Source organism: Aquila chrysaetos, chromosome 9 (assembly GCF_900496995.4).
Source record: "Aquila chrysaetos chrysaetos chromosome 9, bAquChr1.4, whole genome shotgun sequence".
Classification (NCBI taxonomy): Eukaryota; Metazoa; Chordata; class Aves; order Accipitriformes; family Accipitridae; genus Aquila; species Aquila chrysaetos.
The window spans coordinates 40,778,282-40,802,404 of record NC_044012.1 but is presented as its reverse complement, the minus strand read 5'-3'; the positions used below and the strand labels follow the sequence as shown (position 1 = coordinate 40,802,404).

The following is a 24,123-nucleotide window of genomic DNA, read 5'->3' as shown; positions in this document are numbered from 1 at the left end:
GGCCGGAGCGGGGGGGCGGGGCCGGGGCGCCAAGGGGGAGGAGCCGCCCTGGCGGCTCGCGCGTGCGCCGTCTCCTCGCGCTCCCCTGAGGCGACGGGCGGCGGGAATGGCGGCGGGAATGGCGGCCGCGTTGGCGTTGTTGGCCCGCGGCGGTGGGCCGGCCAGGGGTGAGGGCGCCGGGCTCGGCCCCCGGCTCCGCCGCGGCTGCTCGGGAGGCTGCGGGGCAAGCGAAGGGGGTGGGAAGGGGCCGTGGCCTGCGCGGGAGGCGGCGTCCCGGTGCCCTTCAGGGCCTGAGGCGGGTTCCCTCAGACCGCGGCGGGGCGGTGCCGCCCTTCAAGCCGAGCCCCGGCTGCGGTCCCGGATCCCGCGGCCTGGGTGCCGGGGGAAGAGTCTCCCTCCGGGGAGGGCCCTAGCCGCGTTGCGTGAGACCCTCCTGGGTCGGTTTCAGCCCCCTCCGCCGGGCGTGAAGGGAAACAACGGCGCTCGATTCCTTTCCTTCCTTTCCTTCAGCCCTGCCCTTCGGGTGCGTCCGCCGACTGCACACGGTGTACCAGTCAGCGGAGCTGCCAGAAACACACCAGATGCTGCGTCAGACGTGCCGGGACTTCGCAGAAAAGGAGCTGATGCCTCTCGCAGCTCAGCTGGATAAGGAGCACCGCTTCCCGGCCGAGCAGGTGCGTGCTGCTCCCCCCGGGAGGTGGGCGCGACGGAGGCGGACTGGCTCGTTCAGAGCCTGACTTCCCTCTGCTGCTGGGGCAGGGCCGCTTGAGCCTGAAGCAAAAAGTACATTAAGCTCTGGCTTAGTAGAAAATTGAGGTTTAGATCAACTTCTGTCAGAGTTCGTTGAGTGTGGACGTTGTAATGCCCGCAGGACATTTTGAGCTCTTTACTTGCGTTTCTCTGTGTCTGACTTTAGTACCGTTGAATTTTCAGTTCTCTTACCGCGTTACCTGTGGGCTGTAATACAACTGACTTATCAAACCAATTAAATACTTTCATAGGCTGCAGATAACTGTAAAAATGATTTATAGTGAGGAAGTGTGGGTGACCCAAGTGCATTTCAGATGGTGAAAAGAAGTGATCAGGAGATAGGAGATGCATGTTAGTCATCCTCTGCGGCTGTGAAGAAACTGAGATGCTAATCAAACCTGTGATTTCTCCTGTGGAAAGCAGTACAGACACAGCAGTACATTCTGTGCCGTGTTGAGCAGACTAACTCACCTGTTTCATTGCAGTGAAGTACTAAGCTCCAGAAAAATGTATACTGTTACGTTAGCCAAAAGGCTCCAAGTAAAGAACAGTCAGAGGCATGCGAGTTTTGTCATACATCCCTCTTTCTGTTAAGGATTAAGGAAGGATTAAGCCAGGAAAGTCATACTCACTCTAAGGAAGAAACTACTTTCCACTTTACTTCACTGTTCTTATCTGAGAATTTTACATTTTATTTTTGAGTCTTTTCACTTGAATGTGTAGGGGAAAATTCAAAATGTAAACAGTGTTTATTAAGACAAAGCAACATACATAGAACTAGTTGCTGTCTTTTGTTCATCCTCTGGATTTGATGTGAAGGGCTAGTGTTTTGGGTGCCCATACAGGAGGGAAAATATTTGTTTAAAAATTCCCTTGGTTCCTCTTAAAGCAAGCAGAGGCTGGTGACGCAGTTATTTCCGCAACACCAAAAGCTTGACATCTTAAACGTAAAAACAGAGGAAAGGTTGTTTTTTCTCTTGTATGTTGCCAAACATTAACAAGAGACCTAGAGTGAGACAGTCAGTGCTCTGAAGAGCTTACAGTTAAGAAAGCAGGGGTCCAGCTGAGGAACTTGGGGTGGAATAACGTGGCATGTAACCAACAATTAATGGGAAAGAAAAAATCACCTTCTTGCAAACTGTTCTATGGGTCATTCATTCTGTAAAATTCTTTCCTTGTGCAGTCCTAGGCTGAAGCTCAGCAGACTCAAAGGTAAAGTTCTAATGATTTTTATCAGCTAGATTTCCCATTGAGAGCTTCCTACTGATAGGGGACATGCAAGGGGGAAAGCTTTGGTGGGAGGCTGAGGAAATGCTGGTGGGGTTGTATCTGCCTATTTCAGAAGGCTCCCTCCTTCCCGGTACTGAAGAGAGCTCTTTAAATAAGCAAGAGCCTCGTCTTAGGCAGCAGTGACTGCGTGCAGCTCTTGGCTCTTGTTGAAGTCATCGGGACCTGGGGACACTTACCAGTTGGTACAGTCAGATTCCCATTTCACCAGGAATTGTGCACATCTTTTCCTCTGTGTGTAGCCCTGCTATGACCTGTCTTTATCTCCATGTGTCTGCGTGTATTTGCTGGGACACTGGTGGCGCAGAGGATCTCACTTCTCCATTACCTATGTGCAGGTAAAGAAGATGGGTGGCTTAGGGCTGCTGGCTATGGATGTGCCGGAGGAGTACAAAGGAGCGGGCCTCGACTACCTGGCCTATTCCATTGCTGTGGAGGAGATCAGCAGGGGCTGCGCGTCCACGGGTGTCATCATCAGCGTCAATAATGTAAGTGTCTCGGGTTGTGTGCGAGGGACAGGTGTGGAACTGAGGCTGGCATCGGGGGGATTATTGGAGAGGGGTTTGTGGGAGAAATGAGGTCTGTTCCTGTGGAGGGTTCTGGTGTATTGGAGAGCACTTAGAAATTAGGGAGTTACTGGATTGCTTGTACCTTCAAGAGGCACTAACTCAACGCTCAATTCTTAAAGTCTCTGTATTTAGGGCCAATACTCAAGTTTGGCTCCGAAGAGCAGAAGCACAAGTGGATTGCTCCCTTCACCGGTGGAGAGAAAATCGGATGTTTTGCCCTTAGTGAACCAGGTGATGTGACTGTTACTGTTCCTGTTGCAGAGAATGTAGGGTAGCTTCTTTCCTTAGTCAGGTTCACGATGGACTTTAGGTCTGTGAAATTGTAGCAGTTTGTAGAAAGGTGGTTTATAGCCATTCTGTGTAAACGAAGTCCCAGTGCCCAAGGTATTAACTGCCATCCCCATGGTCCATGCTGAAAATTTTCATCCGCTCTGTGTGAGCAGAGCTGTGGAGATGGACACATCTTAGACAGATGGGCCTTGCCCCTTCCTGTGTGGGTCCTGTGGGAGGGACAGTGGTGACACTACTGCAGTTAAAAGAGGTGCTGTGAGAGGGGGTGCGGGCGGGGGGTGGGTTTGCACCCCAGGCTGCCACCGATTGCCTGAGTTTTGTTTGCTGGTTCCTTGCTCAGGAAATGGCAGCGACGCGGGTGCGGCGTCCACGGTGGCACGCCTGGATGGCGACGAGTGGGTTCTGAATGGCACCAAGGCCTGGATCACCAACGCCTGGGATGCCTCGGCCACTGTGGTGTTTGCTACTACGGATAAATCCCTGAAGCACAAGGTGTGTTCATTTGGGTCAGTCAGGAAAAAGGGGCGGGCGTAAAGGAGTTGTGTAGGAGAAGCACTTTGAAAAGGCTCTGGGGACTCTGTTTAGAGCCGTGCAGGCATTGAGCAGAGGAGGGGCTGACATGTGCTGGCTCTGTTCCGTCTCAGCTCTCCCCTCCCTTCTCCTGGTTACCTAGTGTTGTGGTTTAAGCCCAGCTGGCAGCAAACCACCACAAGGCCGCTCGCTCACTCCTCTCCGGTGGGATGGGGAGGAGAAAATACAAAGAAAAGCTTGTGGGTCGAGACAAGGACAGGGAGGGATCACTCGCCACTTATGGTCACGGGTGAAAAACAGACTCAACTTGGGGAAAAAACCAAAATCAATTTAATTTACTACCAATCAAATCAAAACAGGATAATGGGAAGTAAAACCAAATCTTAAAACAGCTTCCCCCCACCCCTCCCTACCTCCTCCCAGCAAGAGGTGAGGGGGGCTGTGCAGTAGGGGTTGGGGTCAGTTCATCACACCTCCTTTCTGCCACTCCTTCCTCCTCAGGGGGAGGACTCCTCACTCTTCCCCTGATCCAGTGTGGGGTCCCTCCCACAGGAGACAGTTCTCCACGAACTTCTCCGATGTGAGTCCTTCCCATGGGCTGCAGTTCTTCATGAGCTGCTCCAATGTGGGTCCTTTCTGCGGGCCGATCTTCAGTCACAGACTGCTCCAGCACGGGCTTTCCCGTGGAGTCATGGCCATCTTTGGGGGCATCACCCTGCTCCGGCGTGGGCTTCTCCATGGGCTGCAGGTGGGCATCTGCTCCTCTGCTCCCCTCCATGAGCTGCAGGGGGACAGCCTGCCGTCTCACCAGGGGCTGCAGGGGTGTCCCCTCCTCCGGTGCACCTTCTCCCCGTCTTTCTTCACTGACCTTGGTATCTGCATTGGGGTTTCTCACATCCCACTCCCCTCTCTGCTGCAGATTTCCCCTTCTTAAATATGTTATCGCAGAGGTGCTACCACTGTTCCTGATTGGGTCAGCCTTGGCCAGAGGCGGGTCTGACTTGGAGCTGGGGAAGCTTTGAGCAGCTTCTCACAGGAGCCATCCCTGTAGCTCCTCCCCCACTACCAAAACCCTGCCACACAACCCCAAAACACCTAGACATGTGGCTTCTATGAAAAATGTTTGGAGGAAGCCTGTTGACAGCCAGGTAAGTGGCAAGTTCGCAACACTCCTAAGAGTTTTGGGTCTCCTTGCAGGGCATTAGCGCGTTCCTGGTTCCCATGCCAACTGCTGGGCTGTCACTGGGGAAGAAAGAAGACAAGCTGGGAATTCGAGCCTCTTCCACTGCCAACCTGATATTTGAGGACTGTCGGATACCCAAGGCCAACCTACTGGGGCAGCTGGGAATGGGCTTCAAAATCGCCATGGTAAGAGATGGATTGGGGTGCAGCTGTGGTTGTGTAAAGCTGTAGTTCCCAAGCTTACCATTTTCAAAACCATTTTCAGACTTACGATCACTTTGGTGAGGACCACTCACATAAGCTGTTCTGTGTGACATTAAGCAGTTGACCCCTCTTGCTAACGTGGGAGAAATCATTCACAGAGCTTGATGAATCATTAATTTACCGTAGATCCTTGACAGCACTTTATTGTAGACTCAATGTGGTGGTTCTCAGATGAAGGAATGGTGATGCTGCTGAGGTGGTGTGTCAGCAGGGGTGGTGTATTTTAATTTTTCTCCTTTCCCAACCCTCTATTCCTCCAGTTTGTACCTGCAGATAAAGGGAAAACATGGCATTTTCCCTAAATACTGTGGCAGAGGAAGGCTGTCCTGGAGGCCCAGGAAAACCTCTGGATAGTGTCTAAAGGTGGATGAAATCTGAGTTACGGCACGTGTGCGACTTCTGAGGAGCCGCCAGGCAGCTGCGGAACAGCGTGTTCCTTGCAGTGACGCACTACCCCTTGGAAGTGTTCATTGCTCTTTCTGTAGGGGCAAAACACCATTTGTTGGCCTGACTTTTTGAAAAAGGCTGAGCTCCCTGGAGAACAGCCCATTCCATTATGTCCAAAACTAAATGAACCCGCCAGTCACCAACCACTTTTTTAAGACGCTCAGCCCAGGACTTGGGAAGATGAAGCCTTTTCTCACTGTGCTGTAAATTCTTCCTGTGCATACTGAGGCAGGGAAGCAGTTAAAAGCAAAATGGGCAGGTGTTTGAGGTAAGTCAGGTTACTGACTCAATTCACTAGTCATTTTGAAAAATGCTTCAGTGTATGTACTGATAAGGGCAAAGAGGAAAACTGACCAGATTTCCTTTTTTTTTTTTTTTTTTCTTCACTTAAAGTAAAATCAGCTGCACAGTGAGCCAGGGGTCTAGCTGAAGGGTTCTTTTCAGCCCCTTCCAGAGCAGATGCTCCTCGTTGTGCTGTTTCCCTTATTTTGTACCCCTGGCTTCTCTCTGCAGTGCCCAGTACATTTTAAAGCTCTCTCTTCCTGCATAACCAGGAATATTCTGAATCAAGGAAGTCTCTGACCACAGGATACTAAGGCTACAGCAGCTCCCCAGCAAGATCAGAAATTTAAGTAAGTGTACTATTTTTGATCAAGCATGACTTGACTTAACACATGTATTTTGTGTGTTTCTCAGCAAACTCTGGATGCAGGAAGAATTGGTATTGCCTCACAGGCTCTGGGAATAGCACAGGCAGCTCTGGACTGTGCTGTGGATTATGCTGAAAAGAGAATGGCCTTTGGGTCGCCCATCACAAAGCTACAGGCAGTGCAGGTACAAACCAGGTGGACGAGGCAGCTCCAAACATCGCTGGTGCAAAGTTCATGTGCGCTCTCAGGCGTGGCTTCTGGCACACAGCGCACTTTGCACTGTTTGGCCTAACAGGGTAATAATTTCTGTTTTCAAATACTTAAAACTGATTGTTGGGATGGAGGCGCTCCTTTTCTAGCAATACTGGCCTCAGGGGTGGGAGACTTCTGCTGCATGTTCTTGCGCAGGCAGAGGCCAGCACCTGGAACAAAGGCAGCGTTTGTCGTTGCAGTTTAAGCTAGCAGATATGGCTGTGGCGTTGGAGGGTGCGCGCTTGCTGACCTGGAGAGCCGCTATGCTGAAAGACAATGGGAAGCCCTTCACAAAGGTATTTCCAACCTTGCATTTGTCTAACAGTGACAACACAGGGCACAGGCTCAAGGCAAGAAAACCGCACTATGTACAGCATTGGTGCATTCAGCGCTTGCCCAGCCAGCGCTGTTGGTGTTTAACCCACCAGCAGATGCTGGACTCTGCTGTCAATGCTCAGGCAGCCTGCTGAGCTGAGTCCTGGTTTTAGCCAAGGGGAGGGAGGTGGCCACTGTCAGCTGGCACCAATGATCAGGCCTGCCTCTGCACAGCTGGTCTGTGGGTGTTCAAGCTCCTAGTGCAAGTGACCTGTTCCTTTTTGTGATAGCTGCACCCTCAGTGATGTTTTCCTTCTCCAAAGGAAGCGGCGATGGCCAAACTGGCTGCATCAGAAGCTGCAACAGCCATCGCTCACCAGGTAACTACTTCAGTTGACATCTCTGATACACAGCATGCTGAAAGGGAGTTTGTGTTGTCGCACAAGTGCTTGGGGAAGGTGGCATGGAATTTACTAGATTTAAAAAACAAACCAACCCAAACCAACCTGTATGGCTGAGGCTGGTTAGTACAGCCATCCTCCTGGATTGTGGGGGGTGTGGGCAGGGATTTGTGCTGGACTGTGGCAGCTGTATTATTAAGGTCTTCTGTGGCTGTTGCTGTCCAGGGCAGTGTCAGGATTTTGAGTGGGATTAGCAATGGGGGAGAGAACATGGGTGCACCAGTCAGGACTACTAGTAAGTTTGCAACATAGTGAGCAAATGGAGCAGGACTTCTGGTGTCTGCATTTATTTTTCCCTGTCCTTAACAGTGTCTTAGCCAAACATGGTTCACTAACAACTACCTCTGAAGCGATTTCATTCTCTGTCTGGGACATCAGTATTGCTCTTACCCAGTTAAAATCCTGTTTATTCCTCTGACTGCAAATGGGCTGCAGTCATCCCCATGTGTTCCCTCCAGTTATGCTTGCAGTGGGCTTAGCTCCTTTTAGGAGCTGTGTTCTGCAGAAAACAAATTCCTTGACCCTGCTTCCTTTCTAACCTGCTACCTTTGTTTCAGGCCATCCAGATCTTGGGCGGGATGGGCTACGTGACAGAGATGCCAGCAGAACGCCATTACCGTGACGCTCGTATCACCGAGATCTATGAGGGGACCAGTGAGATCCAAAGACTGGTGATAGCAGGTCAATTGCTGAAGGCCTACCGTAGCTGAAGAAGCTGACTAGAGCAAGACACTGCCCCAGAGTGCCTCGTAACAGTGTGCAACAGTGATCGAGTCTTGGCCGTCTTCAACGAGGCTAATGATGGAAGTTTTCCTCACCAATGAGTAACTGACCCTCTTGTTAAAATGTGCTGATTCTTCTTTGGACAAAGTATGGTGCACAGAAGGCCCTACCTAGGTTTGTAAGTGATGGCTGTGAGTGCAGGAGGGAGGAGGCAACCTGTCCTTGTATGGGAGCGTAGATCTTTTCCTAAACTGGAGCGTTGTGTTGGTTTGGTAGCGGCAAAATGACTTTGCTGTTCAGTAAAGTCAGCAGCTCTCCTTGTGTGCTTCCCAGCCGCTGCCTGTTTTCCAAAAATTTGTCACTATGTGATACTGGATAACCAGTGCCAAAGTTAGAGGCACACAGACAGGACCCCTGTGCCCTGTTCCAGGCTGGGGTTACACAGCCTCTTCTGATCAGGCTTTGATGAATTTCAGGTGTGGCACACAGCTATGTGTGAGCTCCTAATTGGATACAGCCTGTGTTGAGGTAATCATTGCAGTAGAGCACTCTTCCCTACTTTCAGCAGGAGAGGAGCCAGATGGGAGGACACAGGTACTACCTACGCACAAAGGGCTCTTCGTACAGGCTGGGGTTGCTGTCTGTGTAGATGTAAAAACAAAGGTCAGAAAAAACCCCTTGGATCTTGGCCAGCAGAGCCCAGGAGCCTGCTCACTCAGCCACTTATGGATGTAGGTATAAAAGCAAAGGACAGAAAAGCTGCACTACCTGAGACTGTTTTTTTTTTTTAAAAAAAAAACAAACCACCAAAAAACCTCTGCTCCCAAAGCTGCTTTTACTATACCAGGAAAGGAAGTACATGAAGTAGCAGCAACAGCCTTTAATCTCTACATGTTTTGGGCAACAAGGAGGAAATGAACAGATGACACAGAAAACCTTACCAGGAAGCTTTAGCAGTAGCACACATCCTCAATCAGTTATCTTTGGCAAGAAATTAACTTTTAGAAGATTCAACAGCCAAAAGAAAAGCTCTAAACTCAGGAAAAGATGGAGACGATGAAGACTACAGCCTGTATGGTCCACCTCATTGTCCAAACGATGAGTAAACTGGAGGTAAATGGTTATTTTCCTGTGGTGCCATTTATTTAGATTTGTGTGGAAAGAAAAACAGCAGGATTCTATTACATACAGAGAGCAGAGAAGACAAATAAAACCTGATTTTAAAGGAGCACCAGTCCCCACTTTCTTTTTTTAATGCAAATGTGAATTCATTTAGAGTATTTTCTTCCAGTCACAAGACACAGGAGCATAAACCACCTGGGCTGGCACGCACCAGACACTGCTTTGAAGTGCAGCGGGCATTTGCTAGTGCAGACATCCCAGAAATATAACTAAACCCTTTGCAGGTCGCTAGAGGGCAACTGCATGTTGGGGCAAAGTCTTCAAGTCTTGAATTTCTCCTTGCTGCTCTCACAAACCTAAGGATTAACAGAAAATGAGCCAAGCAGGGCATTCAACAGGGGAATTTCTACTGGAAAACCATTCTGAAGATTGTGAATGTGTTGTAAATTATGGAGGGCTTCTAGGAGTGAGAGAGACTTTTCTAGCTTGATTTCAGCCCGTACCACTGCTTTGATGATTGCTGAAGGCTCGTATCTATGATTGTGTAGGAGAAAGTGATATTATTTTATACTTATTTCTCCTTGCAGCCACTCAGCCAGAACAGGAGCTGTAGCTGCTCGCCGCAAGGAAGTGAGGATTGCAGGAATGCAGTTACTGTTCAGTGCTTGTCTTCACTGACCGTGTGTGCTGAGGTCCAGCCGAAACCCCAGCGACCCAGAGCAGTCAGTCACACTTACTTAGACCATCCTGCTGCACTGTTTCCCCTCTTTAGCTGGCTGCTTCTCTTAGAGCTGCTTTACTGTACCATCAGCGCTTTCAGACTGCTCCTCTTCAACATCACGCCTCCTTCATTTACCAACTCTAAATGACTGCAGCTTCTCCAGAGCAGAGTGAAATTGTCTCTGTACACGCATCATGGCTGACCTAAGGGGGAGAATAGTGATGAACACCTCAGCTGACTGAGAACACACCTGAAGAACCTACAAACTAGATGTACCAAATCCCTTGTGGACCTTCTGCAGAGAATATGGGGGGCAGCTCTTGCAGAAGCCCTGCTGCTGTGCCTGTGACCAGAACCTGCTTTTGGGAATGCATGGATCATGCACTGCACGCCTCCTTAACAAGCTTCTTGCTTGCTCTGACCTCAGTACAACAGCTGACCTGGCTAACAAACAACTGCATACTTGATGCTAAGTTGCTGAGTGCTGCACCTCTGCCATAGTCTGGATCAAATTACACTGCACATCATCAAATAACAAAAAGGGTGGAGCTGGTTAAAAATTGCTGGTCTAGGTACAGCATGCCAGTCAGGTTCCTGAGCCTAGGAATATCTTAAGATACTCTATTAGAATTCCCTTTGTTATTACCTAAAAACATGCTTTAAAGGCACAAAGGCTTTCCAGTACCTGCCCTGCTGCATTAAGTCCAGAGAGGAATCGGTAACCTGTCACACAGCACTGTTCACAGCAGTGCTTTGGGGTAAACAGCATGCTTATGCACAAAGCCTGCCCCAGAGCTTTGAGAGCAAAGAACTGGGTTTTCTCAGAGCAAGATACTAAGAGCTTACTCCTCGCTGCTGCTGGCTGAGACAATTTTGGCTGTAATACATGTGCGTCTGCTCCTCGGGGCTGTTGTTACAGAAGAGAACTGCTGAAAGCGCAAAACACAAACAAGTTTTGCAGCATTAAATAGGGAGCTCTTGCTGAGAGCCACCCCCAGACAGCACTAACCTGGCTAGGTATAGGGTAGGGCCAGGCTTTGAGAAAAGGATCTAGTTACAAGTAAAGCGAGAAGTTTTTATCAATTTACAAACTCAGCCAACATTGCAAAGTTGGAGCACTGAGATGGGAAAAATCGGGTCATACCTAAATAAGAAAGAGGTGGGGGAGGAGGTAAGCCACAGCTACAGTTTTCAAGGACATTGTGTTTTCTACCCCACAATGCTATTAAGTGTACATGAAACTGGTTACGAGGCAGACTACTGGGAATGAAGCAGGGGGAGCCCTAACTAGTAGATTTGATATATTTTATGTCATATCTAAAGCTCACAGTCTCTTCATGTCAGTTGCCACCAGACTAAAGGAAGAGAGGAGCTGTTTTGGGCTGTCACAATTAAAAACACAGAGGTAAGAAATACTTAACTCTTCTGGGGCACACGGATGTGAGCCACATCCTTCTTGGCCTGTCCCCCACCAAGAATGAGGAGCTGCCTGGAGACTGGATCCCTTCTGAAGCATCTGACTTCCCTGGCGCACAGCAGGACAGGGCTCACCTCTCAATTTCACACGATTTTGAAAAAAACAAGCATTGTCTCAGCCTTTCAAGTTTAAGCAGTGTATACAGTGTTTTACAGGACTCAGCTGAAATTGCTGTAGTATTGCTTTCACATTAGTCTCCTCTACTAGTCTTTTCTGACACTGTTAATCTATAAGATAGTACAAATTATTTTGACTTTGTATCAAAATTTTGTTTTGCCTAAGTAGAGAGCTCTCATTATACACACAGACCTGGCAACAGCCACGCATTCAGGTTATGCTGGGGATCTTGGAAAGCATGAAAAATACCAAATTTGAAAGACATCCTGAAGTAAAAAAGCAAAGTACCTATAAGAATGACAGGAAGAAGAAATGGAATAGAGGTAAGAAAACATGACAGTGTTGTAACTTGAATGAAAAATGCAGTTTACTACTGTTAAGCTAAAAATTAATTTCAAATTCCACTCCATCACTACTTGTATAAAAAGAAAAATACTTGGAAACCTTCCCTCTGCTTCCACCTCCAAGGAGGTCAAGACTAAGCTGGGGAAGCCACCCAACCGCCAGTACATATTTCCTAATTGCCTCAGTGACTTCTTCCCCTTCTCTCACAGAACATGCTGTACTTCCACGTACAAGACAGGAAACGTTCATCTCAGCAGAACGCTTCTGAATGTCACACGATTAAAAGCGCAGCGCTGGCCACCCTCGTGTGCTCCTGAGCCTCCGCAGGCAGCGCAGTACAGCCCCGCAGCCGGGCTGGGCACCAATTTGACAACTCCCTGGGTCGCTCCCAACAGGCCAATACAGACACAGAATGACCAGCTTGCATTTCTAATACTACACTTCACCCATACTGGCTGGCCAGACAACCCCAGGTCATTTCTGAGCTCAATATTTGCAAGATTAAGTGTGACCTTAGGGAAATTTCAAAGCACAAACAGTAAAATTTCTAAGCTGACTATTCCCAAAGACAAAGCAGAAAACCAACTCTAGAACTGTTAACAGATTTGTATGTTATAATGCTTTGCTATAAACATGCTCTTATCACTTTTTGGCCAGTATCCTTTTACCTTCCCACAAGCAGGCTTATGTTAGTCAAACAATTACTAAAATATTTTTTTCTGACAACTTTTCAGAAGAAAGGGCAGGTGGTTTGGCGATCTCACTGCAGGACTTGGTGTCAAGTAGTTTATTAAGGAGTTCAACAGAATGTTAAACCAAGAAGGTATGAACAACCGTAGCAGCCACAACAGGGACAGGGAGCCCTAGGCCCTACATGGCCTCCGGAAATCCAGAGGACCCAAAGCAGCTTGTACAGTTTCATCCTCAAGCTGAGAAGACATGTAGTCGAACAGACTGAAGAAACAAGACAAAAGGTGTGTCTGCACAGAGAGGGCCCAGCAGCTGAGTAGTGAGGTAGGAATCTGCTTCTAATCCCTCTGAATGCTGAGGTCGTTCGAGACGGGAGAGCTGTGGGACAAAGCTTTACAGCTTTACCTTACTCAAAAAACCTAGGAGAATGCTTTGCCCTCTGCAAGTGTCATAGCTTTGTATTTAGAACAGTTATGCTTCAGTTAACCTCTGCAAAGCACTGAAATCCTTTTCCCGCAGGTGGCAGCTACTGTTGCACACTGAAGGGGCAGCAAACACTTTTCAGTCCAGTTTTTGCTCACCTGGCAGGTGGGAGCTTCCGCCGGGGAAGCTGGGCAGTCCGCTCAGTGCAGGAAGCTCTACCTGTGGGTTCAGAAACCAAGTGTCACAGCTCAGTCTCTTGGTGCAAGTCAGAAGGCCGCAGTGTGCGGCAGGGCAGTACAGCTTAAAAAGGCAGGCCAAGATTTTTCTGGAAAGCTGAATTCATTCTCATTAAGCATTTGTCAATTAGTACTTATAGAACTTTTTCCAGAATCCGTTTTAAGTGTAGAAAATCATTCGTAGGCATGCTTTCCTGGCAGGGACTAAAAAATGCCACTTGTAAAACAGAGAAAGACCTTTTCTTTTAATTCCAAAGGCAGGAGGGAACTCCTGTGCGTTGCTATCAGGTGGGTGGAAGGGCTGGGAAGATAAAGCAGTAGCGAACAGGATCTAAAGATTTTATTCCACTGGTTGGAACCTCTGGGAAAAAAAACCAACCAAAAAAGTGTCTTTTAGAGAGATAAAAAATATCCTCATCAATATTTTATTCACCTTAAGTTTGAGGTATGTAGTTGAAAACTGATGCCTTCCTTTTGTCCCAAGCCGACTGCAAGTCTAGGACCTAACACCTGCTATGAACAGTAAAAGCAGATTTTTAATTAAAAACTATTTATTTCATGAAAAAGTGACAGTTACCTGACAGTGAGCATTGCAGGCACATGTTAGAAGAAATGCTTTCAACTAAGTGAAAGAGATGAACTGGGGGAAAAAAAAAAAAAAAAAAAAAAAGAATAAAGTCACAACATCCCCACCACCACACCTGCCCACCCACACTTGCTAAATCTTGGAGCCCTCCGTGCCCCCGAAGGGCTGTGCTGCTGCTTACTGTTTCTTCAGATGTTTCACCTGTCTCAGAGATCTGTTACAGCCAGCGCAGAGGCCGTCGGCCCCGTCAGCCCCTCTGACTGTGAGCAGTGGCAGACTTCCCTGAGAACAGAGGAAGACATTAATTAATGACAGTACACGCGTGGCTGGACAAAATTTTCTACCGTGCTAAATATGCTCTTCTTGTAACATCTGGCAGAGCAGAAAGGATCGGACTTTTCACCGAAGCTTCCTTACCTGTTGTAACAAAACTGTACCCCAAAGTAATGTTACTGTTCCGTCAGATTCATTCTTAAACATTCCTGTTTTCCTTCCAGTCAACTAACAGTTACCAGCATCTATCAAACTAACAAGAGCTATGAACTTTTGGGAGAGCTCCCCAAATCCAATTTGGCAGAGTATTTTAAAGGAAAAAATTTCTAGTTAGCTAGGGAAGCCTTTCAGTCAAAAAAAATAACAGAACTGGAACTGCTGCTTTAAAATAAATAAATAAATAAAAATCCACATTTTAACAGGCTACAGGTACAAAGCAGTCAACACGCAAACTCCAACCAGTCACAACAGTAAAGGACAGTTTTCTTTTTCTTTTTTCCTTTTTTTTTTTTTTTTTCTTTAAGGGGCAGGGGCATGGAAAAAATACAGCACACTAATGAAACAAAATGCAAAAAATACAAAAAAATAGAAAATAGAAAAAATGTATTTACAAGTGATACATTACTATGATCAGAAAGCACAAAGACAATTGCTGCTATAATACATGCACTGGGTCAAGAAGGAACTACTAAAAACCTGCAAGGGAGCTGTTTGTAAAAAAAGAAAATAAAAAAAAAAAAAAAAGAAAAAAAGAAAAAAGACACCCCCACTCCCTCCCCCCTCAAACGAACAGGGTTGGGTTTGAATTTTTTTCTTCCCTAGTTTGCTACATTGATCAAAATCAAATATCCCCTAAGTCCATGAGTACAATCAGTACAAATACTACACTTGTTTTTAAACTGCAGGTTCAGTTGTAGGAGGGGGGAAAAGAAAACAGCAGCTCATCGTAGATCCATATACAAGAAAGCCATAGTAAACTGCTCTACATGCTAAAAATTACAGCAAGCCCCTGTCTGCTACATAGCATGATCTTAGCAGGTTTTCCTTTTTATTTATTCATATATATATCTATATGTGTGTATATATATATGTATAAAAATCGTGCCCTTTTTCACTGCAACATGACATCTGGGTGGAAATGTAACTTGTTACAACAAATTTTTATATGTATACTGCAAGAAGTCACTCAATGTCTGTGGATTTAATAAGTAACCTCACACCACAGGAAATATTTAATAAATCAAAAAAACCCAATATTGTGACAGAAGACCTTCTGTCTCAGTTCTTTTCAAAACCGAAGTCCAGCAGGAAACTGGTCCCAATGTCCATGAGGGGTTCTCTGAAGAAGCTTCAGTCTGCTTAACCGTTATTTCTTTTAGTGTTCACAAGTTTCTGAACGACTTCAAGCCGTTTTCAGTTTCAAGTCTGTCTCTTCCTCTCTCACAAAGGTAATAGTCTGGTGCTAATCCATCCGAGTGAGGAAGAGAAGAAAGTGGCTGCAGTTGCACAAAGGGTCCCCAGTTCCACATCTGCAGGGAGATACGGAGTCACACGGAGCTCCAGGATCTTAGCTTTTTTTTCTTTTCCTCCTTTTAATACAAAGTCCTTTCATACAAGTCCCGTAGTTGGTACCTTCCCAAGTACCAGCCAGTCCAGCTTTAGGAGATGACAAAGCCACAAGTTAAGTGAAAAGGACCAAGGCAGAAGTTCAGGTCACTTTCTATCTGTTCCATCATACTTCCAGGAAACGGGAGCTGCTGGACTTGGAGTGGAAAGGCTCAGACCACATGCGACGTAGATCGCCCTAGGCAGGAAAACAGCAGAAGGACCATGCCTTCAGAAACTTTAAAGTCCACTTAGAACTCAGATTTTAAAATGCATATATAATTGCAAGCATGTCTTAATGTTTTAAAGCAAATTTATGCTTCACCTGTTCTGCAAATTACAATAAAGACAGTGAAAAATAAATCCTTTCCCTGTCAGGCCAGAACATCTTATTTTGGTGGCAGATCTACCCAAAATGGCTTTGTGAGGGGAAGCAAATATTTATGCAGGTGGAAAATTCTGTCCTTTCTTAGGCTCTGCTCTGCAGAGTGCTAGAAGTGTGTTTCAACAACAGCCCTGTAACAGGAAAGGCTACGTTTTAAAATTTCAGTTCAGAGCAGGTGACTGGAAAGTGGTAAACAAGGATCTGCCTCTCCAATCTCTGTTCGACCTTTGTGCACGCATTCTTTCATGACCAGCTGGGCGAGGACAAATTCACTTATTTAATTAAAACAGCATTTAATACTTCACAATGTAGTTAGTTTATAATTACTGGCACTTTACGTACATAAATTATCTTCTGTTTCAGCGACTCATCTCTCGGTTACTCAGTCCTCCAAAATGAAGATTCACCCCAACAGCACCAGTACCTTAGTTCTGGGCCAGGGCTGTTAAGGACACGCGTCATCCTCACGAGAACTGCTGCCCAGTGCAAGAACACTGACCCCGCTTCCAGCTGACCCCCAGAGCTTCCTGCTGTGAATATATAATCCTGTCTTACCTTTAAATAGGCCATGGTGAGGAGCGGCAATAAAGTAAATGGTACCAAATAGAGTAGGGCAGGCTGGGCTGCCCGGTGAATACGAGAAGCTACTGTTGCAGTTAATAGACCTGTAAAAGAAAAAAGTGACTATAAATATCTTTAGGTTGCATATGGATGTTGTCACTAAATGCATCCACACATGGCTCCCTTCCCCACCATTTTAAGAGACAGGCTGTGGAAAAGTTACTTACCTGTGCTTTGCTTTCCCTGAATACAATTGAAACAAACAAAACAGCGAAAAATTATTCTATTTTAATATTGGGCTGTGTTGAGCCACTTGCTCCAGTTTTGAATCTCAAAGACTCAGCTAAGAATAACTCAAACAAAACGCAACAAAGGCGAAGGGGAGGAAGCTGAATGCACCACAGTGAAGTGCTACTCCAGTGCTGGTACCTCTTGAGACTGTCAGTCTGAGGCCCCTGGCCTGAGAAACGGCGGGCTGAGAGGAAGGATTGTACACACCAGGAATGATTTTCCTGGATACTTGCCGAAAGGGAATGTAGGGGGAAAGATGGGGCGGGGCGGGGAAGGCTATTGGTAGGAAATGATCTTTCCTTTTCATCCTCAGAAGGACTGCAGGAGGTCAGGATATGCACACACATGTCCTTCTGAAAAACTTATTTTATGCTGGGAAGGAGAGGATGGCTACATCAAATTATAAACAGCATTCCAGTTGTGACTTTTTACCATTTGCTGTATGTACTACAACGTCACAGGATCATAAGCATTAACAGTAGAATACAAAAATGCAAGAATTATCTAGATGAATTAATTACCTAGATGGACTGTGCTGTGCAAGAGTACATCTAGAAACTCCCATATTTTTCCCAGAACCCAGATACGAGCTACTACACCTTCTATGCTAGTAAAGCAAAGTATAAGAAGTTGCTAACAAAAATACACTGATAGTCTCTTTCATCCTCTAAATAAAAACAACAAAAATCTTAAAAAGATGACTGTAGAAGGATTTTTCTCCCTAGACCATGCCAATGAAACCCAAAGAGAAGAGGATTAAAAAAACCATAACCAAGCGTTCTCTCAAAGCTTCTTTACACTTGTTTTCATCATCTTTTAAACCTACTACAACAATCCCACTTCTGCTCACTAAGCAGCTATCCGTATTAAACTAATTACTCACCTACAAAATATCCAATAAGTGTGCAGTGAAAGTAAGAGACCTTCTGCATACGTCCAGAGATGTTCCCTGGTCCTGGGGCACCACAGGAATCACTGTTGGCTTGCTTTTTGTAGTTATCGTAACGCAGGACAAAGCAGAGCAGAAGACCTGGCATCACAATATCTCCGATCCCCAGCATAGAGAAGTGGCTGCCTGTGGAACTAGAGAGCAACTGAAATTGGGTTCATGCCCAAAACACAGGGTCACAAGCTCTAGACTCCTCCACCTTGGTTTTGAGCTTCATTTTGCACATCCCTTCCTTCTACCTGCAAACTTTTATTTATGTAGTAGAAGCTAAAGGCTGGCTACTGAGTATTTTTTCCTCAATGATTACACCACCACCTCAGCTCATTTTGAACATACCCATTTTGACAGTAATGACATGTTGCTCCAAACCAGTTTATTTCTGCCAGCAGTGTTTAAGCTGCTTTTGCTCTTAACTCACTCAGTGAAACAGATCCATCAACTCAGTATGTCAATCATCTCTCTTCTAAGCATTGATGGGAGGTACCAGCTGACCGTTTTATCAAACTGTTTAACACTGACAGACACCGCACCTTCATTCCCGTGTACACAGATTGGCTCTAATACAAGGCAGTAAATCAATTTATGGACTTCTTAGATCTTTGGCCTCATTCAGAAAAAACACGTAGAAAACTATAGTCTCACCAGATTCCCAGAAAAGAGCCAATTGTTGAGTAGATTAAGAACTAAAATTGCCCATGATCTTAAATGCAAGGTATTTTTCACGAAAATGAAGCCAAATTAAGTTATCACAAAGTTGACAAAATGAACAATTTCGGTTTTACCATTGCAGACAATCAACTCTTAATCTCTGTAATATCAGCATCCCAACATCTAAAGAAACAAGAATAGAGTAAATATGCCAACGTAACCTACTGCATAACTGCTGACGCATTGGAGCTTACTGCCCAATCAGGCCTACGCATATCTGGTTAAAAATCTGAGACATCAAGGAACCCCTGCAGTAGAGAGATGTGGAATAACCTCCCTCCAACACAGCACTTACCCGGTAAGCCGTCCTTGCTGAGATCAGTTTCCAACTCCCTTCCCAATCTCTTGCAATTATGCAGTAATCAAGACTATTCTGATGTTTTAATAAACCTCAGGACTTTTGCTTTTAAGCATTAGGTCATAAATCTTACCATAGCAGTCATTAAACTGTAAAACTCACACATACGTTGAAAAGCGTATCCTGTTCTCAACAGGCCACCTTTTAACCTAATTAGGACCATTTCTGCATGCTATGAGTCAGCAAATGCAAAGTGTCCAACCCTCGCTACTCGTTCTATACCTTCTTATCATGAAGAGGGAGTCACTAAACGGGGAACTAAGTTGATATTTTCCAATAGAATTAGTACTACTAAAGCGTACAGGGAGGGAAAATTTTTCTTATATAGTACAATAAAAGAACTGCTGATTTTACCTTGGAAATACAAGTTTACCAGGCAGCGACAGACGGGGAACATCTCTACCCACGTTTGGTCCCAGGTGAAGTTTCCGGGATAAAACATCAAGGGGATTATCAGCTGGTTGTGTGGCCACTTTCACCATAACATTGCTGTTAAAGATGTAGGCAGAAAAAAAGACCTATGGAGCAAGGAAATAATCAGAAATTACAAACTGCAACTATAGAGCAACTCAAAGCTGCGTGTATTTTTGCTCTGCTTATTCGAGAAAAGAGAGGATGTTGTTTTCCATACACATACATTGTATATATGATGATAAAAGGCAAAATGTATTTCAAAAATTCAGATAAAGTTTTTTACACCACTAATCCTCAAGAATAACTGGAGTGTACTTTCTGATATCAAGATATTGATCAATATCTTGAGATCCTTTGGCAAAGGACCTGTCTGAGCTACAAGTAGTAGTCCAGGACTACAAAGGCCAGTAAGAGGATACTGAAAATAGGAGAAAGCTTGAAAGCAGAGAAGAGGTAAGTGCGGTGCTCACTCATGAAGGGAATGATGCCACACTTGTTTCAAACAGGCTCTTAGGCTGTAGCTCATCACACTGGGAAACTGACTGACTGCCAGAGCTGTCAGCAAGTGCTTCCCTGGATCAGTATTCAGTGTTACGCAAAGGTTAAAAAAAAGAAAAAAAAAAAATTTAATCCTTTCAGTATTACAAAATATATTCTGTCAGGTTTCTTGTAAAAGTGTGGTAAGACTTCATGCCAACCTTACTGGCTATAAATCAGCTTGCATTCCTGTTTTGAGGATTTCACTACTAATCAGAAGTTGGCATGTGCATACTGTGCAAGTGTGTGTAAGGTTTTGTGTTTACTTGGAAATGCTTGTTCTGATCTTTAGCCAGGCTTTCAAAATTTGAGGTCCAATTTCTTTTTTTAAATAATATGCCAAAGTTGAAACAGTCTAATCATGTTTCTGCTTTTGTCAACTAATTAGTGAGGAAATCATTCTGCATCCTGCTGCAGACTTTTAATGTCTCAGAATGGAGCAATGAAGCTGATCTTCTGGCTTTGCCAGATTTCATCAACTTCATACTAGTACAATTCATGTAAAAATGGCCCAAGGCCAATTACAAATCCAAAGGATAAAAACAGTTTTAGCAAAACCAAACAAAACACTTACCCAAAAGACATCATAAATTAGTAACCCAGAGAGTAGCAAGCAGGAAACCTTCAGGCTCGGCAGCCGAACAAAGGCTATCATTGCAACACACAGGCCCATAGCCAGAGCTATAAAATGCAAGCACATAATTAGCTCATTAAAAATAGCAAAACAAACAAACAAAAAAAACCCCCAACCCCAAGCCAATACCTCCCCCACAAAAAAACACCCCAAAGAAGCCTCTGTTTGCACCTGTACAGCACCGCATGCGCTAGATGACTGTCACTGTTTCCAGATAGTGAAATTCTTCTTGCCAGAGTTAAGAAAAGTCAAAATACTTTCAATAGCCAACTGCGAACATGTTCCCATGGAAGCAGAAATGCCTTTGCAGGCACAACTGCCCATTCCACTCAGCTTCCACTACCCACCACAAAGACCTGTTTTCATGTCTTGTGTCCTAGAGACTGTCTCCCCGTAAAACACTGACTACCCAGCTAAAAACAGAAGCAACAAAACAACTTTGAGCTGTTTGCCCTGCAAATGTAAACCTCTACTTTTACACAGTTCAGAGGTTTTCTAGTAAATGTGTAAAATAAATAAAATCTTTGACTCAATTCAGAAATAGCACGGTTACGTGACGTGTTAGAACATGATACGACAAAAACCCACTCAAACCAATCTTCTGCTTGGGCAAGATTGTATAAGACTGCCTGAACACAAACTATGAAATATTATCATTTAGATATACAGGGACTTCCCAGTAACAAAAATCTATGTGAAAGCCTACCTACCAACGGGGAAAAAAATTTCTTTTCTTAACCCTTCTCCCAAGGGTGAGTTTTCAGCCAGATCAACGAGCTGAACGACAGCCACAGCTCAGATGTTAGTTCTGTTCGAAGGGGAATTTTGTCAGGGTAGAAAACTAAGATGTTACACTAAAAAAAAAAAAAAAAAATTTCCCAGTCTTCACATTTGTGTGGTTTCCTGCTTCTTTAAGCCTAGCCTTAGCTACCACAGATACTCAACTGATAATCAAATATATTTCAACTGGTTCCAAGCAAATCCCTAAAGAGATACTTAAAATAAAAAAAAAACCCAAAACACAAACCCTTAAAAAGTAAATCAACTTTCATCTATGATATCAGTATATTTACAAGGAATAATGGAGCCCTGTTGGGACCAGATTACACTTAAGTACGCAGAGACTTGTAAACCAAATGTATTTGTCCAACATGACATAGAATTTGTAAAAAGTTATAATCTTATTTTGACCAACTGAAACCACAGGGAAAATTAATTCATTACATATATGTCCACCGGCGCAATAACTTGACTAGGCCAAAATTTACAAGTTAACCATTGGATTCTCATGCTATAATTATGCAACTGTGAAATGACCTTACACTTATATTTCACCTGAAAGATGTGGAGTTCTTCCATCACATTTCCATACAGATTCAAGGGAAAGAAGTGCCAGCAAACGCCTGCCAGTGTGGCTGCTTGCAGTGCCCAGGGGTTGCATCCCGGCAACGACTTTGCCAAACCCACCTTATCTTCTGAGAACTGACAAGCTTAGCACAACACGAAGTGTCACAGCTGCCAGTTCTAACGAAGTAATGGGATTACTCAGATAAAAATGTACCCCAAATCAGGCCGCATAACTAACTAGCTATAAAATGTAAGCAAATTATCGAGGTTTAAAGAATTTGACACAGCAAAGCAGTGAGAAAAAGAACTGCATTCAGTAATTCCATATAGCCTTCAGTTACAGACTTCCTCTGGCAGGAGAGCAAATACAAGGGAACAGTCTGTCTTAAATCAAAGAGGTTTCTCTAAAGCCAGTGTTAATAATAGCTCAAGCAAGCCTATATTTAGGAGAGGATTTCCAGGTTATAATTAACTAGAAGTGGAAATATTTTAACCAGCGTGAAGTTCTATCTATTGTTCACACGCTCTATTTCTCTATCACTGAAACGAACGCAGGCACACGTGCACGACACTTTCATCAAACTAAGCAAATACCGGGTAGAGAAGGAGATGGACAAAAAGTCCTTTAGAAGACAGTGAAATACACCTGCTAGTAATTATGAAGTTTTGCAACTGCTTTAAGAAATATTGGTAAATTTAAAAAACAGAAGGGAAGCAAGAATGCCCTAGAGCAAGTACGAGTAATATAGGCCAAAGTGCAGTCAAACCACCAACAGGCTTCTCTAAATGGAAGCCAGCTTCCTCTTCCAATTAAAAGGTCCAGAAATCATACAAGAAACAAAGTCATCCATATCCAAGCTCATGGATGGTGTTGACAAAGTATATAAGGCAGATCTCCATTGAAGTGTACTCCAAATCATTAAAAAAAAAAAAAAAAAAAAAAAGAAAAAAGGAGAGGGAAAGAGAGAAAGAAAGGTAAAATAGCCACATGAGCAGTAGCACTGGGTTGGAAGTGCTGGGCAATGGGTTAACGAAGCTGAATAAGAAAAAACTAACTGAAAGAGTTAGCCTTCAATGAACAGAACGAATTAACTTCAGAATCCCTGCAAGCACACTCCTTACGGGATAAGGATATTCTGAGGATTAACAATATTCTTGCATATGTGATTAGACTCTCCAGATAGAGCATATTTTTCAGCTTTACTGCACTACTGCACCCAGGACAGATGAAACCACTGAGATGCTGGTGCTGTGGTGTCTGGTTTACAAAGCATTATGCAAGCTGGCGAGGCTTGAACTTCCCCCACAAGCCACCAGTTGACTTTTGAAAGAAACAGGTACAGAAGTTCTGATCTAATCATGTTCCTATAAAACTCTCAAAGTGTGTTTTAGAGTGGGAATAAGAACACATGTCACGAAGTAGCCTCCGCCCGACTGCCGCAGCAGTGAAGGTCTGCAGCAGTTCCCAGGGTATCCATGACCGTTCAGTTCACTCTGTAGCTATAGATAGACACCGCATACATCCACAGCATTCCCACTGTACTCTCCAGCTATGTCCACTATTTAGGAAAGCTTTTAACCAGGCTTTGCCAGGGGACAGTGACCATCCTTGATGATTCTGTCATCAAACAATCCGCTCTGAGAAATAAGCATTTCTAGACCTATAAATGTACATCACCATATGCCAGAACAACCCCCTGGAGACAGTATCTGCTCATTCTATCCTGTAAAATGTCCCTGGCTTTAGAAACAGTTCAACCAACTACTGTGCAGACAGGGGAATTGCAGTACTTGAGAAATGAAGACTGTTCTGGTGGGAACTGCCATACCCCAATTTTGTAAGGACTGGAAATTACCATGAATTATTTCCCCTCCTTATTACTTAGCTCTAAAGTAGAAATACTCATGTCTCATAAGGAGAATCAACTGCACAACAACAAACTATACACACAAAAATCAAGGTGTACTGTTCAGAAGAAATGCCTGCCCCACTTCTCCCTCCAGCTGCCGGCCCAAGCGATGTGAAGCACTTTCACAACATCTGTTTCGTTTTCTGCCGGCAGCGAAACAGAAGATCATCCCTGTGCAAGCGGGGAGGAGGAGTTAGATCACAGCACACCCAGCAGCTGGCAGGCGACAGCTTAAAGTCGAGCAAGCGCTCCACTTGCATATATTATCGAGCAGTACTTATTGCCCACATTTCCCTCCAAACAAGATTAATTGCGGTCTCAAGTATTCGCTTACAGAGAAGCAAAGGGTACAGGCAGAGATGGTGTGATCCCACTTGCGGCAGTATAGTATGAGGAATAAAACTGCAGAGTCTGTTTCCGTGACGAAGGCCAATAAATGCTGTTCCCTGTTCAATGTCACTGACAAATGTTGATTTAATTGGATTTGAACAAACGACAAGAGGCTTACCTATACAGTACAAACTCCCTTAATATAAACTACATAAAATACTCCAAAGCTAGATGGTATCAACACAATTCATTAAATCATAAACAACTACCAAGAGAAATAAAACCCAGAAACCTCACTGCACTAGCAGTTCAGTACTCTGCAGATTAATTACCTGAAAGCCCACTATTTCAGACTGAAGCACTTACAAAAATAGCTATTTTT

At 44.8% G+C, this 24,123-nt stretch overlaps 2 protein-coding genes and 1 long non-coding RNA gene across 6 annotated transcripts in view; 1 reads left to right on the top strand and 2 right to left on the bottom strand.

The window, feature by feature from the left end:
• The first annotated feature begins 57 nt into the window (after window positions 1–57).
• Window positions 58–8,950, top strand: ACADS (acyl-CoA dehydrogenase short chain). 3 transcript variants are annotated; one of them, XR_003925040.1, is made up of 10 exons: window positions 58–167; window positions 511–674; window positions 2,376–2,525; window positions 2,726–2,837; window positions 3,238–3,389; window positions 4,626–4,796; window positions 6,018–6,155; window positions 6,424–6,519; window positions 6,829–6,918; window positions 7,557–7,696. XR_003925040.1 is itself a non-coding variant. In XM_030025902.2 (10 exons), exons 1-10 carry the CDS (start codon window positions 107–109, stop codon window positions 7,707–7,709), a joined length of 1,254 nt encoding a protein of 417 aa, XP_029881762.1. In that variant the 5' UTR covers window positions 58–106; the 3' UTR covers window positions 7,710–8,950. The 3 variants fall into 3 exon arrangements, 2 of the variants coding, with proteins under 2 accessions (XP_029881762.1, XP_029881763.1); XM_030025902.2 differs by having other exon boundaries at window positions 6,862–6,918; window positions 7,557–8,950; XM_030025903.2 differs by lacking the exon at window positions 58–167 and adding an exon at window positions 1,934–1,962 and having other exon boundaries at window positions 564–674; window positions 6,862–6,918; window positions 7,557–8,950.
• LOC121233514 lies at window positions 8,539–11,225 on the bottom strand. The gene is made up of 2 exons (XR_005933140.1): window positions 10,987–11,225; window positions 8,539–9,768 (listed from the first exon to the last, which is right to left on the bottom strand). It is a non-coding gene; the product is annotated as an uncharacterized LOC121233514 (long non-coding RNA).
• A 3,073-nt stretch (window positions 11,226–14,298) lies between these two features.
• SPPL3 (signal peptide peptidase like 3) overlaps window positions 14,299–24,123 on the bottom strand; it is a 61,371-nt gene continuing 51,546 nt past the window's right edge. For both annotated transcript variants that reach the window (XM_030025904.1, XM_030025905.2), the window contains exons 7-11: window positions 20,095–20,201; window positions 18,924–19,087; window positions 17,438–17,637; window positions 16,258–16,367; window positions 14,299–15,516 (exon numbers count right to left, since the gene is read on the bottom strand). In XM_030025904.1, coding sequence (XP_029881764.1) covers window positions 15,445–15,516; window positions 16,258–16,367; window positions 17,438–17,637; window positions 18,924–19,087; window positions 20,095–20,201 — 653 coding nt within the window. In that variant the 3' untranslated portion in view covers window positions 14,299–15,444. The remainder of the gene's footprint in view (window positions 15,517–16,257; window positions 16,368–17,437; window positions 17,638–18,923; window positions 19,088–20,094; window positions 20,202–24,123) is intronic.

Coding starts and splice junctions, on each gene's coding strand:
- ACADS (XM_030025902.2), top strand. CDS start 107: ATGGCGGCGGGAATGGCGGCCGCGTTGGCGTTGTTGGCCCGCGGCGGT. Junction 2,838..3,237: donor TTTTGCCCTTAGTGAACCAG/GTGATGTGACTG, acceptor TTCCTTGCTCAG/GAAATGGCAGCGACGCGGGT. Junction 3,390..4,625: donor ATAAATCCCTGAAGCACAAG/GTGTGTTCATTT, acceptor GTCTCCTTGCAG/GGCATTAGCGCGTTCCTGGT.